The sequence below is a fragment of the Doryrhamphus excisus genome, linkage group LG2, assembly GCF_037039965.1.
Source record: "Doryrhamphus excisus strain RoL-2023G ecotype Guam linkage group LG2, RoL_Dexc_Guam_v1.1, whole genome shotgun sequence".
Taxonomy (NCBI): Eukaryota; Metazoa; Chordata; class Actinopteri; order Syngnathiformes; family Syngnathidae; genus Doryrhamphus; species Doryrhamphus excisus.
The window spans coordinates 10,372,367-10,393,973 of NC_136358.1; the positions used below are offsets into that span (position 1 = coordinate 10,372,367).

General features: G+C 45.2%; 1 protein-coding gene across 2 annotated transcripts; it reads left to right on the plus strand.

The window, feature by feature from the left end:
* The first annotated feature begins 369 nt into the window (after positions 1–369).
* kif19 (kinesin family member 19) lies at positions 370–21,482 on the plus strand. Of its 2 annotated transcripts, XM_058066618.2 has the most exons (20): positions 370–726; positions 1,270–1,350; positions 11,053–11,163; positions 11,234–11,321; positions 12,514–12,650; positions 13,522–13,647; positions 13,717–13,911; positions 13,978–14,124; positions 14,198–14,320; positions 15,390–15,546; positions 15,630–15,804; positions 15,873–16,071; positions 16,144–16,414; positions 16,485–16,609; positions 16,676–16,839; positions 16,915–17,020; positions 19,527–19,644; positions 19,707–20,074; positions 20,807–20,975; positions 21,044–21,481. In XM_058066618.2, the coding sequence occupies exons 1-20, from the start codon at positions 688–690 to the stop codon at positions 21,160–21,162; spliced, it is 3,018 nt and encodes a 1,005-aa protein (XP_057922601.2). In that variant the 5' UTR covers positions 370–687; the 3' UTR covers positions 21,163–21,481. The 2 variants fall into 2 exon arrangements, with proteins under 2 accessions (XP_057922601.2, XP_057922600.2); XM_058066617.2 differs by having other exon boundaries at positions 15,873–16,414; positions 21,044–21,482.
* The last annotated feature ends 125 nt before the right edge of the window (positions 21,483–21,607 follow it).

A 21,607-nucleotide genomic window follows, 5' to 3' on the forward strand; every position in this document is an offset into this window, starting at 1 on the left:
ATCTTCTTCTATTATTCCGTACATTGCTTGAGATTGAGGTTCCTATTTTTTCAGCAGGGGTCAGCAAAGCTGAAAGAATTCCTCAACGTTAGATTGAAAAAGAAAGAATCGCATTTTTTTCTAAAAAAAAAAGTTTATGGGACTTTCAAGTGATTGTGAAAAATAAGTACTTTTCATGTGTCGTGATGTTTTATTTATTTCTTCATGTTTGGCATCACGGGTGTACCTAATATTTTGGCCCGTGCTCGTGAATAAAAAGTACGTCACCGTTGTTTACCGAGTCCGAGTCTCCAGGGGCGACGTCCGCGTCCACTGAGACGCATGCACGCATGCGCACGTACGCCTCGGGGATGGGGGAGGGAGGGGAGGGGAGTAGGCGGACCGACTGACTGACCCGACGCGCAGGTGAGCGCCTCCTCTTACCTGCCCGGGGGTCACGCACCGGGAAGACGCGCCTCCTGCGGGCGAACATCGACGCTACTCGGCCGGCGGCGACTCCGTGGAGAGGCCGCCGTGGGACGGAGCAAAAGCAAGAGGATTAGATCAAAGCTGTAGGGGGAGGCGCTGCTGGTGGCTCCCCCAGGAGGAAGGGGGGAGGAGGAGGTATGCCGGGTCAAATAGGTACGGGACGGTCCAGGCTGGACTGGAAGTAATGCCCTCGGACCTCGGCCGGGACCCCAAGGGAACATGAAGGACACCGGAGAGTCCAAGGAGCAGCAACTGACTGTGAGTACAAAGCAGTACTTTCTACTATTTATACTATTTAAGCTTCATTTCCCCATCATCATTGTTGAAAGACACAAAGATGCAAGAAGTCAATAAGCTTTTATGATGTTTGACCTTTTCCTCTCAGAAATCTTACTGTTTCCTATTTGAAGTTTGTTGTGTGAACTTCTCTTGGAGATTAATTGTCTTATCTATAATGTGGGATGTATCACTATACACCACTAGGTACCCTGCACAGTCAAGTAGTATACTGTATGCATGTAGTAGTAGTGGTAGTACAGGACTGGGGGGTCTTTGCGGTACTGTATATGCTATGGATGAATATATGGATGGAAGATAGTCCCAAAGGTGTAAGGGAGGGTGGATGAAGAAAGAAAGAAGTCGGGTGTGACGGTGAATAATTGAAGCAGCGGTTGTAACCGAGCTGACTTTCTACTGCCCACGGGCATGATGATGATGATGGTGATGATGATGAGCTAGCGTCGTACAGTCTTACATAAGCGTCTGCCTTTATACGTTGGTAACCCGCCCTTGTGCCGGCAGGTGGCCCTGAGGATCCGCCCCCTCGGCGACGGCGAGCAGGAGGAGGCGGCAACCATCGTGGCCCACAGGCTGGATGAGCAGGTGAGAGTGGACTTGAGGTCAAGGGGCATCAGGTGGTGTCAGGTCGTCCTGCTGGGGTTTGCTTCTGGAAGGCCAACAATGCTCTGATGGAGAAGCGTGATGTTGTGGTACAGTTGGACAGCACTACTGCCTCTTTCTGATGAAGTGTAAAGCACCAGTGGCATGCTAGCACCCCAGAGTGGACACTGCCTTCTAGTGGCCTGGCATGCACACGGCAGGATTCAGTCACTGATCTGTTGGTGCCTTGGACACAATTGTGTCCCTGGCATCTGGTGTGAGGTAAGAAGTGCCTGTTGGACAGCCACAATTCTTCTCAGCACAACAGGAAGTGAGTTCCACACATGTGCCATTCCGCCTCTGATAGTACCGCACAAGAATGTTTGTGGTCGTAGTTAGTTCTTTCCAATTCCACCTCAGGACCACTTCCACACAAAAGCACTATGAGAAAGCCAGCGTTTGGCGGCAGTGTGAAGGAGACTCCAGGCTGTAAATAGTCGTGTGTTGTCTTGGTATCTTCTGCCACGCATGTTGTTGTTTTGTTGTGTGAAAATGGTCTGGTCCACTTTGGGAATGTTAGCCCCTCCCACGCCGTCTGCCAAGGCCAGCACCTGCCTGCCTTTCTGCAGTCGTTGTGATGTCAAGCAGGCAGGTAGACAGGTAGATACATGAACCTTGAACCAGCACCTTGGTGGATGTACGGCGTGTAAGACCAGTGTGAAGAATGGATGTTTGACAGGCGTCCATATGTCACATGTAATGATGTGACGTATACGTATACGACACACACCCCCACCATGATGTCTGTGCGAAAGGGGCTGCCAGTTGGGGCCAGTAGGAAGCGCCCCCCGCAGGCGGCGTTTAGAGTCATTCCCTGCATGGCGACCCAGTGACTCACTTTTGCCGGATGGATCGTCTCATCTTCCAAGATGGCACTGGAGGGTTTTACCTGGAGGGATAACCCATCCCCCATGTTGTAACAGGATCAGATGTGTTTGTTTGTCTGCCGTCTGGGAAGTGATGGAATTATCGGCAGGCTTGAGGACAGCACTGCTGACATCATCACGAGGGATTAGACGCACATGGCTAATGCTAGCATGATGCACTGGCTGCTGGCTAAAAGTCAGCCATTTAGCTCTACGTGCGTACGTGTCTACACAAATACCATAACACCCCCCCCCACCCGTCCATAAGATCCACGAATGCCATATGCCATCCTTGGGGTGGGAGTTGAATTTGCTGATTGGGTGCTTTTGTGTCTCAGGTTAAGCCTCCTTACCCCTAACCCACACCACCAGTTGGACACACTGTAGTGTCATAGAGGGGATTTATCAAGGGGGGGTTGTGTACATGTTTAAGCAATATTTGATGTGTTGTACTTTGTGTACTTAGTATTAGCATATGTTCATATTAGTGGGGGGGGCAAGGGCACAGAAAGCCTGGTGAGCTGACAGTAGCACACAGTGGGGGGGTGCTTTATGGCCAGGCCCCGTTGCCATGGAGACAGCCAGGCAAGGTCATGGCCATTGTTTGTGTTGGGGTTTTTGTGGCACCGCCCCCTTTTGCAGGCGAATGAGGAAGAAGATACGTTTAGCTTTTAACGTACACACTCAACAGCTGCTAGTTTCTATTTAATGGCACCTTTTTCTAACTTTTGAGAAATAGAGTTCCCCAGCACTGCATGACTTAGACAGCACGAGTGTACCTAATGTTGTGTCCAGCGCTGTACCTGATGTTGTGTCCAGCAACAGTGGCACATTGCTGTGGTGTCAAAGTGATGCAGTGAAGATAACGAAATGGGTGTTCCAGGGTGGTGTTTTCAGAGTGAAAGTGCGTGAAAGCAGAATGGAGAGAAGAAACCAAGAGAATTGTTGTCAGAGAAGAAGTCAGGCTGCAGGTGCTTTGAGGAGCAGCTCGTGGTGCCTGAAGCTCCCTCCAGGGTGGTAGGAGGGTGGGATAAGATGCTTCAGGTGGTCCAACTTGACTCCTTGGTGAGCTAGTTAGTGTATGAAAGTGTTCATGTTTAGGAAGGCAGCACAGGCTCAGACGACACTTGCTACTACTTTGTTGTTTTGAAGGAAGTGTCTGTAAATAGACTGTGTGACGTGGGGAAGTGGATAATCTCCTGGTTGCTTTTATCTCTTCCAAGAAGATTCTTCTGTCATCTTTGTCTGTCCTTTGGCGGGATTATGCACGCTTTGGTTTTTTTCTACGCCTCCTACCTGGCAATATCCTTCTACCAATATATTCACTATCTCTCCTCTGGACATGTCCCAACCATCTCAGTCTGACCTCTCTGACTTTATCTCCAAGGCCTCTAACATGGAATGTCCCTCTGATGTACTCCTTTTTGATTCTATCCATCGTGAGAACCTCAGCATCCTCATCTCTGCTACCTCCGGTTCTGCTTCCTGTCTTTTCCTCAGTGGCACTGACTGTAGAGCAAACAACATGGCTGGTCTCACCACAGTTTTGTATACCTTTCCTTTCATTTTAGCTGAAACTCTTCTATCACACATCACGCCTGACACTTTTCTCCACCCGTTCCATCCTGCCTGCATGCACATGCTTCTTCACCATCACTTTTCATCACTCATCACCCTGTCTGACACTCTTTTTACCTCCAGGACATTTTTAACCAACTCCTCCTACTCCCTTTCTCTTCCCATCTAACCCATGATAGAACAACTTGAACCCTGCTCCTAAACCTCCAGCCTTGCTACCTTTCCACACACAGTATGTCTACCTTCCTCCTCTGCATCATGTCAACCAACTCTCTACCTTTTCCTGCCATAGTTCCAACATTCAAAGTCCCTACTCTCAGTTCTAGGTTCTTGGCGCTCCTCTTCTCTCTTTTCTTACGGGCACATCTTCCTCCTCTCCTTCCCCGTCTTGGATGCAAGGGTGTACTGTATTTACATGAAATATACCTGCCACTGTTGGCTGCAGAACTATGATGCCAAAGACGGCAGTACATCTGTGACAGGCTAGCTGCAGAAGGTCTAAAAGGACACATCATAAGCATGCCAGGCCAATAGGTGGCACACGCATGCTTACCACCTGCTTAGATTCTATTCTTAGCTAAAACTGCTTTTTCATGTTTTGTTGGCATTTAGCATGTTTCAAATGTTCATGAGTGCCAGTGGGGGGCCATGTTGTTCTTTTCATGCCAGAACGTACATCCTTCTTCTGCCTATCCTGTTCAAAATGTCAAATGAGAGACTCTCTAGCTTTCCTGGCCCACTGTCTGCTCCCAATGTGAAGTGGGAGGGGGCGTGGTCTCTGAAGGGGGCATGAGTGGTAAAGGTGGCTTTAGCAGCACTTGTGGTAAACACGCTGCTCTTCGTGGAGAGGCCGTCTCGAGGACGCTTTGATCAGCAAGCACCGTGCTTCTCATATTGATATGACACAACCGTCATTGCTGAGGGGATTATCGATGGCATCATTATCAGCATATCACTTCCTGCCTTGCTATTTAGCTAACATAATGTATTAGTTACGAGCAGTAGCAGTAGGGCTGTCACAAGAGCGTAAAGAAGATTTATTTCCTGCTCAGAAGAAACTGTGTAGTGGCCACCAGAATTAGCATTATCATAAATTCATAAATCAATTAAACAGCCTGTGTGGACAAGTACTGTATTTTACTGTTAGTAGGTTGGAGAAACAGCCTGCATAGACACTTACTGTATTTTATTGTTAGCATGTGGTAGAAACAGCCTGCATAGGTAGACACTTACTGTATTTTACTGTTAGCGTGTGGTAGAAACAGCCTGTAGGGACACTTATTGTATTTTACTGTTAGCATGTGGTAGAAACAGCCTGCATAAGTAGACACTTACTGTATTTTACTGTTAGCGTGTGGTAGAAACAGCCTGTAGGGACACTTATTGTATTTTACTGTTAGCATGTGGTAGAAACAGCCTGTAAGGACACTTACTGTATTTTATTGTTAGCATGTGGTAGAAACAGCCTGCATAGATAGACACTTACTGTATTTTACTGTTAGCGTGTGGTAGAAACAGCCTGCAAGGACACTTACTGTATTTTACTGTAAGCATGTGGTAGAAACAGCCTGTAGGGACACTTATTGTATTTTACTGTTAGCATGTGGTAGAAACAGCCTGTAAGGACACTTACTGTATTTTACTGTAAGCATGTGGTAGAAACAGCCTGTAGGGACACTTTCTGAATGTTACTAGCATGTGACTAGCATGTGTTTATTAGCATGTGGTTGAAAAGCCAGGAGTGCTATGACTGAGTCTTGTTAGCCAGACAGGATGGTGAGGTCTTGCATAACAGTGACATGGAGAAGGTCTGAAAGGAGATCTCGGTTGGCCTTGTTGGGGTGCAGCGAGGACAGCTGCCAGGCTTTTCTATCAAATAACCACATTGTCAGCATCAGACTTTCCGAAGCAGCAGAAAAGGTCAAAGCTCATTGTTGACACGGCAGCATAAAGATAACAAAGCTAAATCACCCTTTCTAGCCTCCAACCAAGCATTCCAAGCTTTTTGGGCCACCATGACGACCGCAACATCACTAGTGTAACCAGTACGCAGATAAACAAGCATTTTTCGCTCGTCTTTATCTCACTGCGGCATGCACCAGAAGTGAGTTAGCAAGTGACCTTGTGACCTTGGTAGCTGAGCGTGGTGGTCTTTTGTTGAACAGCTTAATCTCTTTTGTTGAACATCTTAATCTCATCCAACTGCTGCTGCTTTGCTTTTTCTTGTTGGACAATGAAGTCAATTTCCTCAAAATGACCTTCAAATAACCTTCTCTCCTAGATTAGCGTATTTCCTCAAATAAGGGACAAACTATTCCTAACTTTTCTTTCCATGCATGCAACGGGAGCATGGTAGCATTATTGTATGCTACCTTGCTATCATATTACCTTTCTATAATGCTACCTTACTGTCAGGCTACCTTGATATCATTCTATCATGCTACATTGCTGTCATGCTATAATGCTGCCATGCTATCATACTACCTTGTTATCATGCTATAATGCTATCTAGCTACCATGATATCTTGCTATCATGATATAATGCTACCTTGCTATCATGCTATAATGCTATCTAGCTACCATGATACCTTGCTATCATGATATAATGCTACCTTGCTATCATGCTACCATGCAACCACCAACAATAATTCCCCAAAGACTAACATCCCCAGTTTGCTTAGCTTAGCATCTCAGGTTAGAGCTGCTGACTGCCGTCTGTGGCAAGGTGGCCACAGCCAAATAAATATTTTTATATTGATGCTGACACTGTAAACAGTTTCCATTTCCATATGGTACAGTTTTTCATGAACAGTAATAAATCCTTACATAATTATTTTAAATATTATTATTTTTTTAAACTTCAAGATGAAATGAGTGGGGTTGGTTCCAGCATGCTGCAGTCAACAAAGGCCAGATGGGGGGCTGATGTGTTATCAACACCCCCCTCTAATCATCCACCTTGCCAAGGTGTGCTAATACACACGCAAGAGCAGCTCAGCTTCACATGAACATGCATCCAGGCGTGATACATTTGCACTCTGCAGCAGCTTGTCTCTCCATTGTGTGTGTCTGTGCGTGTATGTGTGCATGTGTGCATGTGTGAATGTGTGTATGTGAGTGCATGCACAATGGAGCGTTTCCATAACAAGGTTCTCAGGTTGCCTCTGGGTAAGAATGAGTCTGACACCTTGAGCAAGCGTCCCGTGATAGCATTTAAGCCAACACAATATCCCAGTTGCATTTCTATCAGCGCCTACCATATGGTGTTTTATATGGTCATATATATGCTTATATTGGTACATTATTGGTATGTGGGGTTGTGTAATGGTGATATATGTTACAGGATATGGTGTTATATCTTGTAATATAATATTATATGGGCGGTCGAGTGGTTAGCGCGCAGACCTCATAGCTAGGAGACCAGGGTTCAATTCCACCCTCGGCCATCTCTGTGTGGAGTTTCCATGTTCTCCCCGTAAATGTGTGGGTTTTCTCCGGGTACTCCGGTTTCCTCCCACATTCCAAAAAAACATGCTAGGTTAATTGGCCACTCCAAATTGTCCATAGGTATGAATGTGACTGTGAATGGTTGTTTGTCTATATGTGCCCTGTGATTGGCTGGCGACCAGTTCAGGGTGTACCCCACCTCTCGCCCAAAGACAGCTGGGATAGGCTCCAGCACCCCCGCACCTCTGTGAGGAAAAGTGTTATATACAGTGAAGAAAATAAGTATTTGAACACCCTGCTATTTTGCTATTTCTCCCACTTAGAAATCATGGAGGGGTCTGAAATTTTCATCGTAGGTGCATGTCCACTGTGAGAGAGATAAACTAAAAAGAAAAATCCAGAAATCACAATGCATGATTTTTTAACAATTTATTTGTGTGATACAGCTGCAAATAAGTATTTGAACACCTGTGTATCATCTAGAATTCTGACCCTGAAAGACCTGTTAGTCTGCCCATTAGAAGTCCACCTGCACTCCATGTATCATCCTGAATCAGATGCACCTGTTTGAGGTCGTTAGCTGCATAAAGACACCTGTCCACCCCATACAATCAGTAAGACTTTAACTTGTAACATGGCGAAGACCAAAGAGCTGTCCAAAGACACCAGAGACAAAATTGTACACCTCCACAAGGCTGGAAAGGGCTACGGAGCAATTACCAAGCAGCTTGGTGAAAAAAGGTCCACTGTTGGAGCTATCATTAGAAAATGGAAGAAGCTAAACATGACGGTCAATCTCAATCGGAGTGGAGCCCCATGCAAGATATCACCTTGTGGGGTCTCAATGATTCTAAGAAAGGTGAGGAATCAGCCCAGAACTACACGACAGGACTTGGTCAATGACCTGAAAAGAGCTGGGACCACCGTTTCCAAGGTTACTGTAGGTAATACACTAAGACGTCATGATGTGAAATCATGCATGGCACGAAAGGTTCCCCTGCTTAAACCAGCACATGTCAAGGCCCGTCTTAAGTTTGCATATGACCATTTGGATGATACAGAGGAGTCATGGGAGAAAGTTTTATGGTCAGATGAGACCAAAATAGAACTTTTTGGTCATAATTCCAATAAGCGTGTTTGGAGGAAGAAGAATGAAGAGTACAATCCGAAGAACACCATCCCTACTGTGAAGCATGGGGGTGGTAGCATCATGCTTTGGGGGTGTTTTTCTGCACATGGGACAGGACGAGTGCACTGCATTAAAGAGAGGATGACTGGGGCCGTGTATTGTGAGATTTTGGGGAACAACCTCCTTCCCTCTGTCAGAGCATTGAAGATGGGTCGTGGCTGGGTCTTCCAACACGACAACGACCCGAAGCACACAGCCAGGAAAACCAAGGAGTGGCTCCGTAAGAAGCATATCAAGGTTCTAGCATGGCCCAGCCAGTCTCCAGACCTGAACCCAATCGAAAATCTTTGGAGGGAGCTCAAACTCCGTGTTTCTCAGCGACAGCCCAGAAACCTGACTGATCTAGAGAAGATCTGTGTGGAGGAGTGGGCCAAGATCCCTCCTGCAGTGTGTGCAAACCTGGTGAAAAACTACAGGAAACGTTTGACCTCTGTAATAGCAAACAAAGGCTACTGTACCAAATATTAACATTCATTTTCTCAGGTGTTCAAATACTTATTAGCAGCTGTATCACACAAATAAATTGTTAAAAAATCATGCATTGTGATTTCTGGATTTTTCTTTTTAGTTTATCTCTCTCACAGTGGACATGCACCTACGATGAAAATTTCAGACCCCTCCATGATTTCTAAGTGGGAGAAATAGCAAAATAGCAGGGTGTTCAAATACTTATTTTCTTCACTGTATATACACTACCGCTCAAAAGTCTGGCATCACTTACAAATGTCTTTGTTTTTCCACAAAAAAACACATTTTCATGCATTTCACAAACATTTTTATCCATTTAACAAACAATTAAAATTAATGAAATGATTTTCAATGCACGATCTACATTTTGGCATAGAGGCCTACTATCAACAACTGTCAGTCCTCTGCATCAATCTCCTGGTATGGCTGCTAATCCAAGTTAATCATTTTATAAGGCTAATAGATTATTAGTTTTCAATTTAAAAAATCTAAAATTGAAAACTAAAACTAAAATCTCTTACCATGCTGTTAACTACTCCCTTCAGGGAGCAGCACAAACTGGGTCTAACAAGGACAGAAAAAGGAGTGGGAGGCCCTGATGCACAACTGTGCAAGAAGAGAAATATCTGAGTGTGTAGTTTAAGACGAAGACGCCTCACAGGTCGTCAGGCAGCTGCACTAAATAGTACCCGTCAAACATCCGTGTCAGTATCAGCGGTGAAGCGGCGACTTCAGGATGCTGGAATTAATGACAGGATTGCTAAAAAAAAGCCATATCTCAGAGTGGCCAAAAAAAAATTCCAATATATCCCAAACTTTTGAGCGGTAGTTAGGCTCTCTTAGGAGCAGCTGATCAGCTGACCCGGGAGACCAGGACAGAGTGTAAAAATGTAGAAGCTCGGAGAGGTACCGCAGGGCAAGACCATTGAGGGATTTAAAAGCAAACCAAAGAATTTAGAAATGAACCCTAAAAGTAGAGGCAGCCAGTGGGTGGAGCTAAAATGGGGGGAACGTGCTCATGTTTATTTGTGCCAGTTAAAAGACGTGCTGCAGCATTCTGCACCAGTAATCCAACCGAGAGATAACAAAGGCATGGATTACAGTCTCAGAATGCTGCCTGGATAGAATAGGTTTTATTTTAGCCAGCTGCCTCAGGTGGTAGAAACTGGATCTAACGACAGAACTGATCGGGCTGTGCTGAGAGGCACATATATATGCATCATCTGCATAACAATGGAAAGAAACGTTATGTTTCCTAAAAATGGAGCCAAGTGGGAGCAAGTATTGTGAAAAGAGGAGAGGGCCAAGCACCGAGCCCTGTGGGACCCCACATGAGAGGGGTGCAGAGGACACAGAGTCACCAAGGCTAATACAAAAAGTTATGTCGCCAAGTATGACCTGAACCACTCCATTGCCACATCCCTAATACGCACCCACTGGTCCAGGTGAGAAATTAGGAACTCATGGTCCACTGTCCAGTCCAGGGTGGACCTCGCCTCTCGCCCAAAGACAGCTGGGATAGGCTCCAGCATACCTATACTGCATATTATTATATTTTACCAAAACTGTGCTAGTGTTAGCTATTCTATATATATATGTATATATATATATATATAGTATATATATTAAATATATATATATATTATTTATATATTTTTGCCTGGTCTGCAAAAGTATAGCCCATGTTGTTATATATGGTGTGTATAGTTTTATATATGGTGCTATATATGCTGGTATATGGTGTTATATAGTGTTATATATGGTGCTTTATATGCTGGTATATAGTGTTATATATGCTGCTTTATATGCTAGTTTATAGTGTTATATATGCTGCTATATAGTGTGATATAGTTTTATATATGGTGCTATATATGTTGGTATATAGTCTTATATTGTTTTATATACAATACGGTGATGCATGATGGAAAAGCCCAACATGACAGAAAGCCAAAAAATAGTACAGTCGCTTTGCTACATTTATCTCCAAGAACCCCCCCCCCCCCCCCCCCAACAAGTGCGGTGTGGGGAATTGAGCGTTGTCTAATTGTGTTTATTAGCTACTAAAAGTGTGTGTGTTCCTGCTTTTGTCTTCTGTAGATGGTGGTCCTGATGGACCCTCTGGAGGATCCGGATGACGTCCTGCGGGCCAACCGCTCCAGGGAGAAGACCTACGTGTTTGACGTGGCCTTCGACTATTTGGCCAGTCAGGTTAGTCCAATAGACACACAAATACTGCAACATTAGTTGCTGACGTTGAGACTAAATGTGGCTTGTGCAGGAGGAGGTGTACCGGGCCACCACCAAAGGCCTGATTGAGGGTCTCATATCAGGCTACAATGCCACCGTCTTTGCCTACGGACCAACAGGTTGGATTATATCTTCATCACAGTACCATTTGTATTCCTTTATACTTCCACTCATCTTTCACTTTTACTCATAAAACATCAGTAAATACATATGTATGGACACTTGTTGCTAGGCAGGTTTGACTCCACCCAAGAATAACTGGCAAGCAGGTTTCACAGGCTAGGCTATTAGCTAGACAAAGTAGGCAACAGTTAAATACAGAGCTTGATGGAAGTTCTGTTGGCTTATAGAGTGGTTATTACCATATTATTACCTCTGCCAAGATCAAGTATAGCACAGAGGGTACTTTGTGGTTTGTTTGTGTTCAAAATAAATTGAAAAGTTCTGAATGGATTTGGATGAAGTTTTCAGGAATTGTGGTGAATGGGATACGTAAGAACTGATTATATTTTGGGGGTGATGCAGATGGCCGTCTAAATCCAGGAATTTTTGAAAGGATTCTTTAACATGTGAGGACCATTGTCGGCATTTGTGCATACAACTCCACAAAAAATGGTCAGAGAACTTGGAAAACAAAATACACGACAATGACCATCAGGTTGTACAAAATGTCAAAGACTGAACCAAAAGCTGTAGGATTATTATTTTGTGTGTGAATAATATGGGGGAACTATGGCCCTTGGTGGAGGTCTGCACTCTGTTCGTGCTCCTCTAGGAGGTCAAATTATGACCCCTTATTTGTTTTTGCCATCAAGAGATGATGGCAGTGTGAACACCTGACACTAAATCATATTCCATCCACATTGAAACATTGAATGAATGATGCCATCTGTGGGTGCTTTCTAGACCATCCTAATGGTACACATTGCTGCACAGTCACTACTCCTAACCCCAGCGACTTTAAGGAGTGCTCCACACAGGGAGTCGTCTGTGATATCAACCATTCTGCACCACGGGCCAAGGAGGCGTACATGGGAACTTAAGACTCACAAACTCAAAACACACAAACTAAAATCAAATCAAAGTTCATGGCCCTAAAAGCAGCCACAAGAAAATTGGCCTTTATTGAGTCCTTCACTGTCATATGTTAGCATTATCTACTGAAGACGTCTTGAGTAGAAGCAGATGGAAAATAAGGACAAGGAAATGATGTTCTCTTCTGAACGACAAGGAAGCAAGTGAAACAGTGACGACAATGGTTAACAAATGGCATACAAAATCTTCAAAGATGCCAAGATGTCTTTTTTCCAGGTTGTGGAAAGACCTACACCATGCTGGGCACCGACAAGGAGCCCGGCATCTACGTCCGCACCTTGAACGACCTCTTCAGGGCCATCGAGGAGACCAGTGATGACATGATGTACAGTGTTTCCATGTCCTATCTGGAGGTCAGAAATCCACATTTCTCCATCTTCAAGTGTTGTAACACAAGTAGTGGAACACATGTGGAGCCTTACAACATCTCTAGCAGCTTCTTCTGGCGTGGGTGTGCGGTTGAGATGTTCGTCATGTTGGAAGTGATGGATCCCTTCTGACCAAAGATGTTTAGTACGCTCCTCTAGCAAAGTTCTAAGCATAGCGAATGTCTGGCTAAGATAAGACGAATCACTTGTAGGAGAACAGATGGAGTAGCACAGATGGAGATGCTTTATGAAGCAATCCAGACAACCAAGTTCCTTCATCAGAGAACATTTCCTGGGTGGAAATGCAGCTTTGCAAAGCACTGTCATGTTTCCGTGATGGAAAGCTTTATTGGGGTGCCGTGGGGATGTGAAGTTAGAAGAAGTGTTATTAGCTGTGCTGTGGAGATTGATTTGCTATGGCGGCCCCTGAAGGGAAAGAGAAAGAGAAAGAAGAAGACACTACAGAAACAGAAACATGCATATACACTCATTTGATTTGCTTTTACTCAACTTCCTTTCCCCAAAGAAAATAGATGACTACAGTCATATTATTACATTGTATTATACTACTTGATGAATGATTGGAAATGCCTTTTGGAAGAGGATTTTGCGTATGAGGATGTCCTGCCAATATATGTGGCGCCATCTAGTGGACAAGAAAAGCACTCTGATAAAAGTATTCTGGTAAAAGTCACAATGAACCCAGTCATAAAAACCTCTGAATGGTGCGTGTCAATATCTGAACGTTATTATAGTCAATAATATGACAAATTGATGGCTGTATAAGCACAGGGCTATTTCAATCCTCTCATTATTGTCAGCATGTTTAGCCTTTTTATGATCTGCCTGATTGTAGATCTACAACGAGATGATCCGTGACCTGCTGAACCCATCCTCGGGTTTCCTGGACCTCAGAGAGGACGCCAAAGGAGTGATTCAGGTGGCGGGCATTACGGAGGTGTCCACCGTCAATGCCCAAGAGGTGACCCGTGGGTTTGAAGTGGAAAAGTTTCCGAGCACAGTGCAGTAAGCTAGCATGGTGTGTTGGCAGATAATGGAGCTACTGATGAAGGGCAACAAGCAACGCACGCAGGAGCCCACCGCCGCCAATCAGACGTCTTCGCGCTCTCACGCTGTGCTGCAGGTGGCCGTCAAGCAGCAGAGCCGCTGCCGGGACGTCCTGCAGGAAGTCCGCTTTGCACGCCTCTTTATGATCGACCTGGCCGGCTCAGAGCGAGCAGCACAGGTGTGTGTGTGTGTGGTGGTGGGGTAGGTCCTTCATTGTGTTCATGAAAGTCCATGCGTCAATCAGACCCAGAATCGGGGTCAAAGGTTAAAAGAGGGGGCCCACATCAACCGTTCCCTCCTGGCCTTGGGGAACTGCATCAATGCGCTGAGCGACAAGAACAGCAACAAGTACGTCAACTACCGGGACAGCAAGCTGACACGACTCCTGAAGGTGATTGACGCTTTGATTGATGCTCCGTTTCATTGATTATTGATTATTGACGGCTGATGTCTTTGATTGACAGGACTCCCTGGGCGGGAACAGCCGAACCATCATGATAGCCCACATAAGCCCCGCCTCCGTCGCCTTTGAGGAGTCCCGCAACACACTGGCATATGCGCACCGTGCCAAAAGCATTCGCACACGGGTGAGATGAAAATGCACCAATAATTATTTCCTTCTTTAAAAATTTTATTTCTTTCTCATTCTTCCAAATGTATTTCCAGTTATGCCTTTTTGCCCAAAATTTATTTTGGCAATACACAACGCACAAAGTAGCCTACCTACCTGCCGCCGCAAGGCATGCTGTGTAGTCTGTGGTAATTTTTTAAAATTTTGCTATGATATGTTGCATTTTTGCATGATTGCAAAATATGTAGTGGAGGTCATCAACTGATGAGCTACTGGTAGTTTGCCATCTACCTATTATGATCCTGTGATAGCATCACTACCATCAAGCTGCACACATTACGTCTTTATGTTCAACAACTACTGTTTGGAAGATAAGACATCGTTATTAATTACTATTACCATTATCATAAACAAGACATCATTGTTAAATATGGTAACAAGACGTCTTCGTGATAATGCTAACAAGACACTCTTGTTTAATGCTAACAAGACATTGTTATAATGTTCACAAGACATCATTGTTATAATGATAACAAGACACTCTTGTTATAATGCTAACAAGACACCATTGTTATAATGCTAACAAAATACCATTGTTATAATGCTAACAACACACCATTGCTATAATGCTAACAAGACATCATTGTTATAATGCTAAGAATTAGCAAGAATTAAGTGACACTTAAAAAAAAGCAAATGAAGATGACATCCAACCTTCCCTGTGGGACAAAAAGTCACTGTGGTTAAAAAATAAATATATATATATATATATATATATATATATTTTTTTTTAAAGCTGCATTTAGAGTCTGTGGACCAAAGAGTAGGTAGATGTATAATGCATAGCTTAAGACTATGACAAGCTCACATTTCACACACTATTTTATTCTCATGGTGCTAAGGAACGTCCCTTGTCCACTCAGTACGGAACATGCACTTTTATCTACTCACACATGCATGAGTACATGTCTCATATTTTACTTGCAAAATGCATTTAGTTGCCCTTTGGCAAATCGTAAAAATATAGTAATAATAATAATTGTATTTTTAAATAATAATAATAATGTTGTGTTTGTGTTCCTCAGGTGAAAAAGAACCTGATAAATGTGTCATACCATATCGCTCAGTACACTAACATCATCTCGGACCTTCGTTGTGAGATCGAACGGCTGAAGAAGAAGATCACCGACCAAGCAGGCCGCCAGCACGGCCCTGACAGGGCCGACATCCGCCACGTGCAGGGTGAAGCCCCGCCTCCTCTTGGCCATCATCTGACAACAATCACGGCTTCGGTTCTGATGCTCCTGCTTATCTTCTTACACCAGCGGAGGTCCAAGCCCACTCCTGCAAGCAGAGCCGGGCTGACATGGACCAGCTAAGGGAGCAGCTCCTGGACAGTTTCCGACAGCAGATGGAGATCCGCAGGAACCTGATGGAGCTGGAGAATAATAACATGGAGATCCAAATTGACACGTCTAAACAGCTGCTCGCCATCGCAGAGTCAGTCTCCAAGTCGCTAGAAAGTTCATCAGCTTTAGAGCTTTTGAATATTTGTGTCCTATCTTCAGCTGGGAGCATGAACGCAGCTGCAGAAGGAGGAAGTGGCGAGCGGAAAAGCAAAAGGAAAGTATGAGTAAGGATGACAGCGACAAGGACTCGGATTCCCCGGACTCCCCACCAGACACCAACGAGACAGAGGAGGTTGTGTTGGCCAGAGAGAACCTGGTGGCCCTAATGGCAGAGCAGAAGAAGCTCCATAAGCAGAAGGTCTTCATTGGTCTTCAGAAGATCTACTTTGACATGAATCTGATGACTTCCTCGCCTTTCTTCCCCTTTAAGGCGCAGCTGGAGCGCAGGTTTCTGGATCTGCGGGATCGGGCCCGTCACCTGGAGGAGCTTCTGCCGAGGAGGGTGAGCTCGGAGGAGCAGCGGGAGGTACTGGGTCTCCTGTGCAAGGTGCACGAGCTGGAGATCGAGAATGCGGAGATGCAGTCGCACGCTCTGCTCAAGGACAACGTGATCCGACAGAAGAACTTTGTGGTGCAGCGTTTTGAGATGCACCGGCACCTCTGCGACGAAATCATACAACAGCAGCGGCAATTCATTGACGGTCAGTCTGGAACTTCTACTGAAGAGCTTTTATTTGGTTGTGATCTTCTACCTGACTTTGTGTTCTCCAGACCACAGCCTTCTTGTCCCACCCCACCTACAGGAGCTCTATGAAATATACACCAGAGAACTGGACGAGAGGAAGCTGGACCGCGCTGTGGCTTTGGACAAGGTGACCACCAGGCACACCATGAAGGTATCAACTCCCACACCAAGATCTCAACTATCCTCAGACCGGGTGATGAACTTCTGATCCTCTCAGGGCGGCTCGCTCCCCAGGATCGCCGTGCTCGCTCAGGGTCGTGACGCCATGCAGGACATGGACTCGGACCCGGAGAGCATACGCAACATGTGTGGCAATGAACGACGAGGACAAGCCAAACTTCGCAGGCACACCTTGCCTCCCATCCTGCCTGAGCCTGACCAGTGAGGACACCCCGTGCAGTAAATCACCATGACACCAACACTTCCTCCCAATGTTTGTCTTTTGTCTGGTATCAGGGACAGCAACAGAGTTTTCAAGAACACCGCTCAGACCCGACACATGAAGAACTCTGCCGTCATGACGCCACCCCCCATCCACATCAACGCAAAGGGCAGCAGAGAGGTGAGCTTGAGTAGGTGGTGCCACTGCACTCTCATCATTTTCATGGTTTGAGCTGAAAAGTCTTTGTGAGAATCTTGTGAAGGTTTGGACCCCACATGGAGAGGTAGAGAGCTTGTGGAGCACTTCAAGTCTTTTTAATGAAGCAGAGTGCAAAACTAGTCCATAAACAGTCCAGAAAGCGATGGCGTTAGCAAAAACCAAAAATAGAGAACTCCACAAAGCAGACGAATCTAAACTAAGGAGCTTGCTGGATAGCTGGGGAGTAGCTGGGCTAACCTGGCTTAATACAAAAACTAGCAACAACAATATGAGACCTGAGCAGGAGCCATCAGTGAGAAGCAGTCAGGCTAAACGGGGACGAGCTATCAGCCTCAGGTGTGCCCAGCCTTCCCGTCTTCGGTCCGGTCAAAGGTGTGTGCAAAAGGAAAACAAAACACAGTGATTTTTAAATAGAACAATCTACATATGGGTGCTATTACTGTCCATGACTTAGTGATTTTCTTGTTGGGAAATGAGTTAGTGAAATGAATGACCTTCTCCATGGTTCTCTGGTTGGCAGCAACATCAGCTGGCTGCTTTTCCTCCTCTTTCGCTTGTCGTGTTGCCATAATATTTAAGCTTGTATGACAAAGCATTTTTAAGCTCAACGGTAGCGCCAAGGTGCATCACCATAAACTGTCCGGGGGGAACCTCTGCTTTCTGTCTTCTTGTTCCATTTTTTGTTCCTTCTGCATCTATTCTTGACAGTCGGTGATGTCCGATATTGGTGTTTTTTTAATAACCGATAACTCGATATGGTTATATCATCCAATACAGATATGTGTAACATGACATACAGTGGGTTGTAAAAATATCCATACCCATGAGCAACACTCGATTTCTTGGCACAGAACAAAGGGAAGTTGTGTCACCTGTTTACATGAAAGGAAATAGCACAAACACGACAATACATCACTGTCTTTGTTCTTAAGCACTCTTTACTTCCATAAGTTGTGTAAGTCTGTATTTCGTTGTTGCCAAAGTATTCACAGCAAGTCATCAAGTCAGAGTCAGTACTTGGTTGTACTTTGGATCGCCAGCAATGTGTTTTTCGGAAAGTTTTACCCCCTGACCTTCGGTGGATGGTAATCTTCACATCTCGCCACAGGTTTTGTTTTGATTGAGATTCGAGCTCTGGCTTGGCCAGTCTAAAAGCTTCACGATCTTCTCCCTGAGCCATTCTTGTGTCACTCCAGCTGTATGTTTTGGATCATTATCCTGCCGAAAGATCAACCTCCTTCCAAGGTCCAGGCTTTATCCAGGACTCATAGCATTTTATTCCCACCTCCATGTTTCATGGTAGGTATGGTTTGATCTGGATCATCAGCTTTCTGGTGTTCAGGCCAAAAAGTTCAATTTTGTTTGTCCCGGATTTGACCAGATCCCTTTTTCCTACATTACTGCAAACGAGCTTTGAGATGTTGTTTCTTCAGTTATGGCTTTTTCTTTGCAAAATACCCATGACCTTCCTTGTGTAAAGTGCGGGATATATGGACTTGTGTACATTAGTCCCAGCAACCTGGAGAGACTGCTGCAGGCCTCCAAGAGTTACTGAGAGGTTTGCTCTTGCCTGCCTGAGCGGTTTCTCTTGACATTTGACGTGATCTTGGAGGGGTGCCCTGTTCTTCGGAAGTTCACAGTGGCACCATCTTCTTCCACTTCCGGACCAGTGATGCAACAAACTTTTTGGCACATTGACAGAACCTGCATATCTTTGCCCATCTCTATGCTTCTCTAGAACTTTCTTACTGAGGTCTTCTGACAGCTCCTTCGACTGTTGTCTGCTGACAAAGATGGAGTGACTGTGGACAGGTGACTATTGGGTGACTATTATTTTAGGGAGTAATGAAGCCTGTAAGAGTCACTGGTGTGGAAATGTGGGCCTGTGACACTATGATGCAAGAGTTTTTGGTGTGCAGTCATTTTTGACTAAAAATGACAACTTTGGTGCAATGGTATGAATACTTTTGCAACAATGAAATACAGACCTATACAATCTATTTATGGTAAAGAGTACTTATGAACAAAAACAGTGGTGTATTGTCATGTTTGTGCTATTTCCTTTCATGTAAACAGGAGAAACACACCTTTCCTTTGTTCTGTACCGAGAAATCGAATGTTGCTCATGGGTATATGAATAGCTTTGCAACCCACTGTAGACAAAGCTGTGATCAGCAGCTCAGATCTTCAAATCTTCATCAGAAGGTTGCCTACAGCCACAGCTGTTGAGGCTGAAGTTTTTGGCACAGTTACTTGCTTATATACACCATGCACCAATCGATTGTAGGAAACCCGCTTAACTGAGTAGAGTTGTTAATCAGAGCATGCATAGTATGCTTTATGTATGTTTCATGTATGAAAGTAACCTAAAAATGACCTTCTTGCACTTGGCTTTGACCTTGTGAGAAGTGATGAACCTTGATGATTGTGCTAGTCATCACATTGGCAGTACTTTGTGTGCAAACAGCCGCTGGGCCCAGTCAGTTCACTGAGCTTCACTCAACTCAGCCACAGCGTCAGCAGCCACCTGGACTCATCGCCTGAGTGCAGTGAGGCGGGTCCTGATGTCCCCCTTTCTCAAAATGGTAAGACATCCATGGCTGCCTCACCCTGAGAGCAATAACAAAACAATGTTGCGTGTCCACAGAGCGCCAGCAGATCCTCAAGGGGGTCCACAACATTTCAGTCAAGGCAGCCCGGCGGCGCTCAAAAGTCCGGGAAGCAGAGGCCTTGCGGTTGCCCCCCGCGTCCTCGCCGATGGAGCCCCCAAAGCAGAAGAGCAGCCTGTTTTCCAGTGAGCTGCCGGTGCGGCGCGGCAGACAGCCCAGCCCCGAACTCCGACACACCACCTCCGACGACAACCTGTCCAGCAGCACCGGCGAGGGGCTCGGCCTGCAGGTGACCTGGACACGCCCCCACAAGGCCACCAGCAAGAACCAGACCCCCCGAGAGGCGGACTTTGAGGCACGTCGCAAGAAGAGGCGCTCACGCTCGTTTGAGGTCACCGGGCAAGCAGTGAGTGTGTCTAGAAGACCTACATATGTCAATGGGGGGCCGAGACACTGCAGGGTTTCTCTCCAACTGGTTGGTCCAGAAGGTGATTTCATCGACAAGATCCTTCCCTCAAATTGAAGGACGTGCTGTTCATTAAAATCACCTGTTTTAGTGACTGGCTGGAAAGAAAACCTGCAGTGTCTCCGCTCTCCATGGCATGAGTTTGACGCCCCTAGTCTACAACATGAATACATACTACATGGTATAATATGTAATATGGATATTCATCTCTGATTATTTGCTGAAGAAAGCCACACAATAGATATTAAAAGCCCTAAAAAGCTTATTCAATCTCTAAACCTGAAGACATGAGTCTCACAATTCTTACATCCAATACCAGCTATTCACTTTTACACCTCAACAAACACAACCAGTCCACAGTGTGACCCATGACCTGGTGAGGACCCTGGTGAGGACCCTGGTGAGGACCCCGGTGAGGTCCTTAGTGAACACCCTAGTCAGGATCTTATTGAGAACCCTAGTCCGGACCCTAGTAAGGATCCTAGTCAACATCCTATCGAGAACCCTATCAAGGACCTGAGTAAGCACCCTAGTCAGGACCCTAGCGAGGACCCTATCAATGATCTTAGTGAGCAATGACCCTAGTGAGTAGATATATATATATTATTAATATAATATATTATTTATATATACTATTAATATATATATATAAAATATTATGTTACCTTGCAGCTGCCTCAGTCCAAAGCAACCACAGCTGCGAGGTTCAGACCCCTGGACAGCACATCAGACCCTCATCTCCACATCAACGGTCAGCCCCAGGTGCCCCTTCTGCGCCCCCATTTAAGAGGAGTCCCGCCTCTTGCCAAAGTGAGAGCCCCGGTTGGCAACCAGCAAGCAGGTCAGACAGCGTCGCATCTCCTTTTTGAAGCTGCTCTTCCGCTTGAACGTCTTCTCTCCCCCTCACAGGTCCCACCTCGGAAGCTTTCACGGCGCAGACGAACAACCTGAAGCGAGTTCCCTTCCTGCGGCAACCCCAGCCTCTCCTCCACATCACCCAGGGGGGCCAGCGTCCACGCAGACATTGACCTTTGACATTTGACAGACACAGAAGCCAGGATGTAGAAGTGATGGTGCCCCCAACCAAAGCCCATGAGATGTCTACTTTGTCTGGTTGTCTCATGTAACAAAAGTAACTGTGATTGTTGTGCTCTTCTTTAGACAACAAGATTAAAGTCAAGGCCTTCTCTTACAAAGTCAATAGAAATGTTTTAGCTTTTTTTTTTAATTATATTATTATTTCATGGTTGCCTTCATGTTGATGGCATTGCAATTATTTATACTTCCTATGCTTTATTTTGTACTTTTTTATTTCTACTCAAATAAATTCAAACCACAAAGTAAGATGCTTGTTTTTACTTCTTTAGTTTCATTAAATGCAGCATAAGGGAAAAGTCAGTAATATTTTAAAATACGAGCATTCAATCCAACCAATCATTTTAAATATGCTGCTCTGACGAATAGAAAGTCACT